This window comes from Oratosquilla oratoria, chromosome 9, assembly GCF_046742065.1.
Source record: "Oratosquilla oratoria isolate Oo_2021 chromosome 9, ASM4674206v1, whole genome shotgun sequence".
Classification (NCBI taxonomy): domain Eukaryota; kingdom Metazoa; phylum Arthropoda; class Malacostraca; order Stomatopoda; family Squillidae; genus Oratosquilla; species Oratosquilla oratoria.
The window spans coordinates 56324408-56336846 of record NC_134785.1 but is presented as its reverse complement, the minus strand read 5'-3'; the positions used below and the strand labels follow the sequence as shown (position 1 = coordinate 56336846).

Genomic DNA, 12439 nt, shown 5'->3' with positions numbered 1-12439 from the left:
ATGCAATTTATTTCAAAGGTTACGCAAGGGTAAAAAGTTTGAAAAACGTTGGTCTACACTGTCACTATACTTATGAAACTTTCAGCATGGTGACAAATTTCATATTTTTGTTCTGGATAAAGAAGTAATCTTATACAACCCAGGAGAGACCTTATGCCTGAAGGAGCTTCTGAACTATGAAAGTCTCCTTCAGACCTGGGTTTGCCCCTCAGCTACATGAAATCATCTGTCTGAAGCTGAACAACAGACTCTTCAGACCCAACTCCACCCTTAATCTGCATTATCCAAAAAAAAAAAATATATATATATATATATATATATATATATTATTGAAGTGTATCACTGTATGAACGAGATATTATCAATATTAAGTAAATTACTTCCCCAGTTCAATAACCTTGGTCTAGAGCCAGGCCCAGTTAACTTTTTTGGGTGTTACCCCAAAAGAATTTGTAGTAAAATGAATTTACCCCACACTTTGGAGTGCTCTGGGAGACACACCAATTTACTTAAAGAATTCATGGATAATAAACACAAAAGTGGTCTCACTGAGGGTGAAAACCAGTTTCAATACTGATATTTCTCCGTTTCCGTAGCTTTAAAGATGGTGGGATCCTCAATGGATTCTTTTTCTCCAACTTTCATATTAATTTCCCTCACTTAGCACATCCACATCCATAATCCGTAGCACGTCCATTACCCCCAAAAATTTCTAAATCACCCGATTTGGGGTAATTTACCCATTACCCGACCACTGGACTCGAGTAACCTACCTGTGTAACCTGGGGGGCAGACACACGTGTAATTGTTGATGCCATCATGACACTCCCCACCATTCTGGCACGGCAAACTGGCACACTCGTCCACATTGACAGTGCAGTCAGAGCCAGTGAAACCAAGTGGACACCTGCACTCGTAGTTGTTAACCAAGTCAAAGCAGACTTTGCCGTCTGGACACTGGACGTCGATACAGTCATCCACGTTATGCGTACAGTTAAGGCCCTCATATCCTGTAAGAACACAAAAAAGGTGTCAACATAAGAACTTTCAAGTCCACACTAGAATGAAAGCCTCTTAACATTTTTTTTTATTGTATGTTTAAAGATACAGGGTAATGGTTTATGGATAGAGAAGAAATGAACTATCTTCAAAAAGATTTACAGCACAGGAATAGAAATATACATACTGGGAGACAAAAAGACTGGTTGAACCACTTCAGTACGAGTTAAATTCTCGCGTGCAGCATTGGCTGTCATATCTCTCTCCATGTAATGGAATGCTAGTCTTAAGTTCTTTGAAAGATTATATGTTTCCCCACTGAGTCATTTATTAATTCCCTCTGTATTTTTTCTTTTATCTTTCTTTTTGTGAGGTGACTACATTAATACAGCACATCCCAAACTAGGGGAGGTCTGACTTATAATTGTTTTTTCATACATCTATAGTGAAATTTATTTTCTATTTAAAGTTTCATTTATATATACTAGCTAGATCTTGTAACTATTCCATCCACCGGGTCATTGATATAGATCAAGAGCGTTAGTGATGCCAGCATCAAGCACTGTGGACACCTTCAATCTGATATTTTTTCCTTCATAACCCACCTCATTGAAGCGGCCTTGCTGTGGATGTGCTGTGTCTTGCGACACTGCTTCTGACCGAGGGCGGTGGGCGGGGTGCAGGGATGACCCGTCATCCGGGAGGTGCTCAGATGAGAGGGAGGGTGGGAGGAGTGTGGAATGTATGTAGGGATGTAATGGGTGGGAGTGTTTTTATGCCTTTCCCTTTTTGGCTACCTCACTTGTAAGGGGGAAAAAGCCTTGGTATATGTATGTATGTATAACCCACCTCATTAATTTGTTGTTTAGGAAGTGTATTTACCTAGTTGTATTTTACGGGAAGAGAGCTATGTTTGCAGTGACCCGCTTTTGTATCTTTCCACATCCAGTTTGTTCTTAAAGTCATGTATTGTTTTAGCACTCACTGTTTCCTCATTCAGTTTGTTCCAGATATTTATCATTCTGTGTGGGAAGCTATTCTTTTTCAGATCTCTTCTGTAACTGTCCTTCTCAGGTTTCTTCTCGTGTCCTCTTTTTTTTCTTGTCCCAGTTTAGTAAGTCATCTCTATCAAGAATTTCCATCCCTTTCATAATTCTTGTTGAAAAATGCATGCATGTTTCAATACACATGGACATGATTAAATTTGAACATACAACATGGATAGACTCTTAAAACTGCAGTCAAGATAAGAACATGTCATCACTTACCAAGGGGACAGTCACAGTAGAAGTCACGATCATTTCTGTAATTACAGGTACCACCATTCTGACATGGGTTCGGGGCACAGGCATCAAATTCAGATTCACAGTGTTCGCCCATGTACATGTCCCCACACCTGCATGTGTATTCGTTAATACCATCTACACAAGTGCCACCATTGAGGCATGGGCTAGAGATGCACTCGTCAATGTTAGTTTCACAAGCGGCACCTGCAGCAGGAGAGAAGAAAAATGATGAGAAAACTCAGACATGGAGGGAAAAAAATAAAATAAAAAAATGCCTATTACTATCACTACCCCTTCATGGAATCATGACAAGTATCTACATGAGTTTACCCCATCTTCAAACCTCGTATCCATTTGGTGGTGCAACCCAACGGGGGCTCACACTTAGTCTTCAGACTGGGCCCAAAATCTCAATCAGGCTATGATTGCTCCCCTCCTTTTATCAGCAACTTACATAGAAACAATCCCACATTAACACAATACAGATATTGGTCCTTCCCTCCCCCCCAAAGAGAGATCTATGAGAGGACCCAAGAACCATCGCCAACTCCTGTGAGACTGCAGGTTTCCAGTTGGCATCAACCTGAGGCAATAACCAGTTAATAACCAACTGACTGACTACCCCTTTGTTCTGGGATGACTTTTTATTCCATTGGAAACCATCTATCATCATAAAAGAATTAAATGTAAGGGGAGGCTATAGAAGTGTTGAGAAAGATACTGATAGGTTCAATATCAAGAGGAGTATTTGTTGTTGGCAATGTGTGAATGAAATGTACTAAGAAGTTATCAAGGTGCTCAAGAGCAGAAGGGATAATACAAAATTCCATATATTCCAAAAGAAGTTAAAACTCTCTGCCCCAACAAGCCTGTTGGTGCAAGTGGCAACCCGTCTTCACCTGATACCACTCATTCTCACCATTCCCAACCCTTATATGAGCTCTACAACTCACATAAAAACTTTCAACTCCCCTTAACAAAAACTAAAATAAGAGCATAGCATAAGAATAAAGGAGATTGCAAGAGACCATAAGGCCTACACTACACAAAGAGTCACAACAGAGGAAGCAATTCTCTGTACAATTATCAGTATATCCTAGAATGAGCTCTACTACTCACATAAAAACTTTAAACTCCCCTTAACAAAAACTAAAATATCAAAGATAGAGTCACAACAGAGGAAGCAATTCTCCGTACAATTATCAGTATATCCTGGCACGAGCTCTACTACTCACATAAAAACTTTCAACTCCCGTTAACAAAAACTAAAATATTGAAGATAGAGTCACGACAGACGAACCTATCCTCTGTACACTTACCAGTATATCCTGGCATACAGGCGCAGTCAAAGCCACCAAGTCTGTCTGTGCAAGTGGCACCGTTAGCACAGGGCATCACCAAGCAGTTGTCCTCATCCACGTCACAATTGCGTCCCGACCAGCCAGGTTCACAGATACACTGGTAGTCACCTTCCTAAAGAGAGTTAAAAAAACAAAAAAAACGGTTAGAGCGGAGATGTGAAGAAGCAGAGATGGGATGGAGCAGAGGTAGAGTGAACTGGAAAGGGGAGTGAGAGAAACCAAATAGAGAAGACCTCTTGCTGGTTACCTGAATGCCACAGGTCTTCTGCAAGACAGACCAGGAGGCAACGGACTGATTGATTGATTGACTGACAAGTGATGCAGGGGCTCTGACCTGGAAAAGGTCACAATCAAGGTCCCAATCAATTGAAATGCCATCCTGATTGAAACACCCTATTCAGCTTCACTAAATCAATTCAATTTAGCCAGAAAAGCAATGCACAGTAAGCCCTAGCACTGATGAGTGCTAAGAACGAAAAGCAGATGATATAAGAGCAGTACGCATGCAGCACACAATCAAGAATTTTATTGATCACATGCATAAAAAAAAAACATATATATAGATAAATGATAAAAAAGTGTAGTAACTGGAAAACGGATGAGAGAGAGAGAGAGAGAGATAAGAGAAAGAGAGAGAAAGAGAAAGATAAGAGAGAGAGAAAGACAAGAGAGAGAGAGAGAAAGACAAGAGAGAGAGAGAAAGACAAGAGAGAGAGAGAGAGAGAGAAGGACAGAAAGAGAAAGAGACAAAATAGAGAGAAAAAAGAGAGAGAGAAAGAGATAGAAAAAGATATATATACATATATATCATGCGAGCAGTACGCATTACAGTCCACCTAGCATTGTCACTACCATGAAGGTCAACAGGAGGAGGCCCTCTCCGAGGGCACTGACCCTCCTTCACTCACCGCACTGTAGCTCTGTGCAGCCAGAGAGAGAGAGGACATAAAAGATTTTGCTTAGACACGTTAATGATAATACATACATACATTTTCTAAACAGAAATGTAGTAGCACATTTGTAAATGACACAGGAAAACCCAGTCAGAGAAAATAAACTTCGAACAAAGAAGATTCCTATATTTCAGCTATCAACTGTAGCCCTCTTCAAGAAAGTACTTTCCTGAAGAGGGCTACAGTTGATAGCCGAAATATAGGAAGCTTCTTTATTCGAAGTTTATATTCTCCGACTGTGGGTTTTCCCGTGTGTCACATACATACATACATACATATACCAAGGGCTTTTTCCCCCTTACAAGGGAGGTAGCCAAAAAACAAAGGCTGAAAATCATTCCCACCTATTCCATCCCCGATACACTCCATTCCCCTCACCCTCTACCCTCCCTCTTATCTTGATGATAGTGATAAAAGTAAATGATAATAGTGAAAAAAAAGACATGCTGATATTTATCTAATTAGTTTGACAATTAATCTATCATCAAATGACAATTTGAGAAATCTACTTTTACCCTTAAATGTCTTAAAAGACAATTTACCAAAGGCAATAATTTTAAAAGGATAAAAGAAGTACTTGGTATATTCTCATATAACCATATAAAATAATTTATATTACTATTGGAATACATGAGGAAAGAGACAAAAATCAATATAATGTGCATGACTGTGGGTGTTGAGGCAGTAAATATAATATACATCCCTTGACCATGCTGATGCACTGCCACTCACCATGGTCTTTGGACCACGTGTTGGACTCATGATCAACAGCTATTTCCCTCCCAGAAGAGAGCTCAGAGCTCATATATGACCAATCTATGGGTAATGCTGTGATATTACACGTAGTACATACACCCCCATCTCCCCACCCACAAGAGTTGGAGTAACAACCCACAGCGCAGCAATACTGAAATTATTTCAGCCCTGGGCGGGACTCGAACCCGGACCTACATAGTGGCAGCTGGGAACTCTACCAACTACCCTCCTTAGAGACAGCTGATTAATGATGCCATTGCTCTCAGCCTGGAGATGGTAATGGGCCAGCTTTTGTGGACGCACATGCACAAACATACAAACACACAAAGGCATAGAAATATACTCTAAAACACACTTTTATGTTTGTTCCTGAGCATACATGCATTCCAGCAAACAACTACACCTCTTGTAGAAAAGTACATCCATACATAAATATACCAAAGGCCTTTTCCCCCCTTACAAGGGTAGCCAAAAAAACAAAGGCATAAAATCCATTCCCACCCATTCCATCCCCATATACTCCACTCCCATTTACACCCCTCCCTCCCCCTTATCTTTGCTCCCAAACTCTGCCATTAGCTAACTGCCTTAAGCCCTTCTCTGACCCAGCCACAAGCAAACAACAACTGGCTCACCTCCCACTTGTAAACAAGTCTATTTTATATACCAAGGGCTTTTTTCCCCCTTATATGGGAGGTAACCAAGTCAAAAGGCACATACCCATTCTCACACATTCCACTCCCATCCGTCAGAAGCAATGCAGAAAGACATAGTACATCCTCTCCATCCCTTCACTAGGAAAATAGAGAAGACGGGGAGAAATCCCTTTGGGCTGCATCAAAATATCATTCACACATAACCGCTCTCCATTTCCCTCCCCTCTCCCTTCCTTTCATCACAGTATCATCTATACATAGCCATTCTCCATTCACCCCTATCTCCTGCCCTCTCCCTTCTTTGCTCAACAGACATTCCTCTCTTGCTCAAAGCTCCTTTGTCAACCTGGGACAATATATCTATTGTCTTGGGTAGACAAGTACACAAAGTAGATACAGAACCAAGAAAATGAACCAATATTTCTTTAGTTTGGGTCACAGTCACTCACCAAGTCCGTGCAAGATATGGAGTGAAGACAGACATTGAGGGCACACTCGTCAACATTGATCTCACAGGTGGTGCCCTGGTAGCCCAGTGGACACATACATGTGTAACTCTCGATGTCATCAACGCATGTGCCACCATTTTGGCAAGGGTCGAGTTGGCAGTCGTCAATATTCTCTTCGCAATTCATACCTGATGACAGGGAACAGGAGAACAATTCTTATATTAGAGGGAGTTGTACATACATACATACCAAAGGCTTTTTTCCCCCCTATAAGGGAGGTAGCTAAAAAACAGTCATAAAAAACACTCCCACCCATTCCTATCACACTCCACTCCCCTCCACCCTCTTCCCTCCCTCTTATCTTGGCACCTTCTAGATGACTAGTCATCCCTGCATCTTGTCCACTGCCCTGGGTCAGAAGCAGTGTCGCAAGACACAGCACATCCACAGCAAGGCTGCTGTGGAGTTGTACATGAAGAAAGAAGGGTTGATTTTTTTGTATTATCGTTTCCATTACTATTCACAACTAATATATTTGTTCTGCGTGTCACTAGGCAATTCTAATCTGCAAAGGGAAGTCATTTGGTCTAATGAAATGGTTAAATAAAACTTGATTAACCTTTCCACTCCTATTCATGATTTGTATATATGTTCTGGCTGTAAAACAAGCAATTTTGTTTAACTGAAAAAAACCAAGTGCACAACAAAAGATAAAAAAAGATATATGATAAAAACATAAAACAAGGAAGGAGAATCTCACCACAGGAGGAGAAAAAATAAATTAAATATATACTTTGGGAATTATAATAACAACTGGAAACCTGCAGCCCCATAACAGCTGGCAACAGTCCTTGGACCTTACTGTAGATCTCTCCAAGAAGAAAGATTGAACACATGTCTACGTAGAATTCAAGTGGGACTATTTCTCCCACCTGCTTATAGTCGTAAGAGGAGGCAAACACTGACTGTTTGCTAGTTCTTCTTACAGATATCCCTTTGCAATTGGGCTACATTCATGGAATCCAATCATAATGTAATCAAGAGAAAAATATGGGCAGTGATCACCTACATATTTCTCTTTTCTGCACAAGGGGACAAGGGGATGAAAATAAAGTGCCTAGCCCTGCTGTGATAGTGCTGTGCCTTCCTGCATTCCTTTTCAATGTCAGATCCATTTGGAAAATAGCCCAAATGCCTCTTTTACCCCATCCATCCATCTCATCCTTAGTCAATCCCTCATGCTCACTCCTTCCCCACCTCTTTTACTAATCTTTCTTCACTCATTCTTTCCATGTGTCCAAACCATCCCAATACTCTTTCATCAACCCTATCTCCCAACTCCCTTTCCATCCCTGTTCTCCTCCTCACCTCATTTCTCACTCTATCCAGCCTAGTAACCCCTATTATACTTCTCAGGCACCTCATCTCAAACACATTCAAACTCCTCCTCTCTTATGTTCCATGTCTCTGTCCCATACAATGCTGTCAACACAATCACTCCTTCATATAATCTCCTCTTAGCATCACTTCCCAAACGTCCATTTCTCATTACACTTTTTAATCCCCCAAGGCATTTACTCGCTTCTTTCAATCTACATTCTACCTCCACCTCCATTCCTCCCTTTCCTGCCACATTCACACCAGTCTATCTCCCTTAATACTTCCAGTCTACTGCCATTTCCTCCCCTTGTGCATCTCATCACTTTACTTTTACCCACATTTATCTTCAACTTCCTTCTTTCACACACCTTCCTAAACTGTCACTAACTTCCTCAATTCCTCCTGTGATCCTGCTACAACTGCAGTGTTGTCAGCAAACAACAACTATCACCATAGAGTACTAAAACAATATCAACACGGAATAGGTCTGGACACAGAAACAAACTGCCCCAGATGAGGCCATCATACATAAGACACCAAGCACCCCATCTTGCACTGCCCCATCTGGACCATACCCAGACAACAACACAATATTTAATTTCCTTGAGTGTATTATGGGCCAATCCAGTGGTTGTTGCTCGATACCTGGAGGCCATGGGTCTTCTGTAAGAGAGATCTGGGGCAATGGATTGATTGATGGACTCCTTTACTATGAAGACACATTTTACAGATTCTGTTCTCATCAATGCTAGGTAATTTTGTACAGCTGAAGGTGAGACTTCAAACTGAAGGTGTTCAGAATTCTATTTTGGCTAATATCAGACAGTTTTACAGGGCTAAAGATAAGGCCTTGGCCAAAGGGTCACACATCTCTCTTCTACTTTTAGTAACTGCATTAACATCCACGTAAACAATCCCCATTCCCCCCTGGTTACCCACCGGTGAAGCCAGCTTCGCAGGAACAAGTGTAGCCGTTGACCTGGTCATCGCACGTGCCTCCGTTCTGGCACGGTGACGAATTGCATTCATCAATCTGAAGGCATTCGGGTGGAGACCCTGCGGAAGAAAGACACGTCAATACAAGGAAACCGTTTCTTTGTTTGTATGAGTACTTACTTGATTTTACTTACCTAATTCTATAGAGAATAAGCACTCTACTCACGGGATTCTGTCTCTGCAATTCCATTGGTCAGGTTTAACTCAAAATGTTTGTGATACACGATTAAAACTCATAATCGGTGGTTGAAAGTTAAAATTTATTTAGCCCCGTAGCTTCATCATAGTTGGTACATACATACATATACCAAAGGTTTTTTCCCCCTTACATGAGGGGTAGCCAAAAAGAAAAAGGCATAGAAACCACTCCCACCCACAGTTGGTGGTTATGATAAAAAGAAAACCCCTTGGCCTTACTGGGAATGAACTATTCATGGAATATAAAAATAAACCCACACTATGACTTAATATCATCAATATACCTAAACCATTCCAGTAGTCTCTGATCAACCCAATCTGCCAGCTCTCTTTCCATTCTTGAGACAGGATCTCCTTTCCTGTATACTATTGATACAATTAGGCACGCACACGCGCACATGCACACGCACACACACACACACACACACACACACACACACACACACACACACACACTCGCTTCCCTCTACAGAAACTTACCTGAAAATCCTGGATTGCAGCGACACACATACTCGTTGACGCCATCCATACAGTACGAGTTCTCTGGGCAGGAGATGTTGTAGCAGTCGTCGATGTTGACCTGGCAGTTGTCACCCTGAAATCCCAGCAGGCAGGAGCACTGGTACGAGTTCTGAAGGTCTGTGCATGTGCCGCCATTCTGGCAGGGATCTGACATGCACTCCCGCACTTCCTGGCATGGGGTAACAGAAAAATGTATTATAGAAATGTCGGAAACTAAATTAAACTTCACACGAGAAATACTCCTTTGTCCACTCATGCTATCTTATTCACTGACAACCCACTGACTACACCAATTTCCTACTTATTAACACACACAATACATACAAGAGAGAGGGACAGAAAGGGACAGAGAGAAAGACAAAGAAACAGAGACAGAGAAGAGAGAGACAGAAGAAAAGAGAGAGAAAAACAGGGGGAAGAGTACAGAAACAAAAAGTAAATTGATGTGTGTATACGTCCACACGCACACACACATACATATTCTTCTGACAAAAAAAAAAAAAAAAAAAAAATTCTAGTACAAAAAAATAATATTGAGGTGATGCTCAGTCAAAGAAGGATATCTTCTTCTAGTTCTTGACATACTTTTTATGAACTATTCATGGAATATAAAAATAAACCCACACTATGACTTAATATCATCAATATACTTAAACCATTCCAGTAGTCTCTGATCAACCCAATCTACTCTATCTCTCTCTCTCTCTCTCTCTCTCTCTCTCTCTCTCTCTCTCTCTCATTAGGTGCATCTAATCTTGTGCAAGATGAAGAGAATGCCTGAAATTATAACTTCAAGAACACAATACTGTACAGAGCACTGCCATCACGCACTCACCAATTCACAGTAACTGCCCGTGTACCCAGGCACACATGCGCACTCAAAGCCGCCATACATATCAAGGCAGGAAGCTCCGTTCTGGCACGGGTCATTCAAACACTCGTCGATGTTCTCGTTGCAGGTGTTGCCTCGATAACCCGTGTCGCTGCAGTGGCACGTGAAGTCGTTGACACCGTCAACGCAGACACCTCCATGGAGGCAGGGTGACGAGGTGCAGTCGTCCAGGTTTTCCTCGCAGTGCTCGCCACCGAAGCCGAGCCCACAGGTGCACTCGGTCGAGTCACCGAACTCAGTCACAAAGCACGAACCGTTATTCTGTAGGTCAGGTGGAAGTGGTATTAATCAGGAGAAGAAATGAAGTTTCCCCCTCACCTTTATAAAATCACCCGATGACAGCGGCAGCAGCAAGAATAAATGTGCAGGAGAACACTTCTCTTGAAAAGATGGAGACAACAAGTGAGAGAAGAAGAGGAAGAGGAGTAGAAAAGCGGGGAGGGGAGGGAGGATGAGGAGAGGGGAGGTAAGGAGAGGTAAGGAGAAGTGATGAGAGGTGAGGGGAGGGGTAGACTAAAGGAGAGAAGGGGAAATAATAGTACAGAAGGAAATGGAAGAGCAAGGCAAGGTAGGAATGATGAGGGAAGGGCAGGAGAGATGAGAGGGGAAGAATGGGGAAGGGAGGGGAGGAGTGGAGAAGGGAGGAAAGGGGAAGAGAGAAGATGGGAAAGGATGGGAGAAGAAGGTATGAGAGGGAAGACAGAAGAGGAGAGAAGAGGAGAGGGGAAAGAAGAGGAGAGAAGAGGAGAGGGGAGGGAAGGGGAGAGAAGAGGAGAGGGGAGGGAAATAGATGGGAGGAGAGGGAAATATAAAGGAGGAAAGTGAGGATAAAGGAGGGGAGGAGGGGAGTGGTTAGGATAGAGGAGGAGAGGAGAGAGGAGGAGAGGAGAGAGGAAGTGAGGGGAGAGGAGGAAGGATGAGAGGGGGAGAGAAGAGGGGAGAGGACAAAAGGAGAGGAAAAGAGAGCAGAGGTAAAAGGAAGGGGAAAGGTAGGGAAGAGAAGGAACCAGGGAGGAAAGGCAGAGGGAGGAGAGGGGAGAGAATGGGAAGAGAGGGGAGGAGAGAGAAGGGGAGAAGAGAGAAGGAGAGGAGAGAGAAGATAATATCCACTTCCTCTAATGTCTCTCCCTTATACTCACTTCCAGTCTGCTGCCACTTTATCCCTTTGTACATCACATCACCTTACTTTTACCCACATTTATCTTCAATTTCAAACTAACTTCATATAACTTCATATATATATATATATATATATATATATATATATATATATATATATACACATACATACATACAGTACTACCTCTCATTAACGGACTAAAAGGGGGGTAACGGTGTCCGTTGATGTGATAATCCATTGATTGCGAGTGGTTTTTGGGTGGCACAGTGATTGCACAGCACTAAACAACAGCACCATAAACACCGAAAACACCACAAACACAGCTAATTAACGTCCGTTAACCCCTTCCATACGGGGCCGCACACGTAGGCGTCATGGGGAGCGAGTGTATTCGCGAGGCTGCCATATCGGCGTCTTGATTATATTTATTGTAGTCGCCCCTCCATAATGACATTCTTTCTAATTCTTTTGTAATCGCATTTTCTATGGTTATCAAAATTCACGGGTGAAGAGAGAACGATCGATATAAGCGGTGACTATATTTTATGATGCGAGTATTATTACGACACGTCGTACGGCTGGCATTGGTTGCTGCCACCGAGATCTAAGTCCATGACGCCTACGTGTGCGGCACCGTATGGAAGGGGTTAATGAGAGGTAGTACTATATATATATATATATATAAATATAAATATATATATATATATATATATATATATATATATATATATATATATATAAATATATATATATATATATATATATAAATATATATAAATATATATATATATATATATATATATATATATATATATATATATATATAAATATATATATATATATATGTGTGTGTGTGTAAGCACACTTAGGC

General features: G+C 41.6%; 1 protein-coding gene across 5 annotated transcripts in view; it reads right to left on the bottom strand.

Annotated features, from left to right (window-relative positions):
- Window positions 1-12439, bottom strand: part of crb (cell polarity complex component crumbs) — a 283212-nt gene that overhangs the window by 67160 nt on the left and 203613 nt on the right. For 3 of the 5 annotated variants that reach the window (XM_076190525.1, XM_076190523.1, XM_076190526.1), the window contains exons 7-14: window positions 10392-10709; window positions 9515-9725; window positions 8780-8896; window positions 6461-6648; window positions 4555-4566; window positions 3605-3758; window positions 2268-2489; window positions 774-1010 (exon numbers count right to left, since the gene is read on the bottom strand). In XM_076190525.1, the coding sequence (XP_076046640.1) occupies window positions 774-1010; window positions 2268-2489; window positions 3605-3758; window positions 4555-4566; window positions 6461-6648; window positions 8780-8896; window positions 9515-9725; window positions 10392-10709 (1459 nt within the window). The remainder of the gene's footprint in view (window positions 1-773; window positions 1011-2267; window positions 2490-3604; window positions 3759-4554; window positions 4567-6460; window positions 6649-8779; window positions 8897-9514; window positions 9726-10391; window positions 10710-12439) is intronic. The other 2 variants (XM_076190524.1, XM_076190527.1) reach the window with 1 other exon arrangement.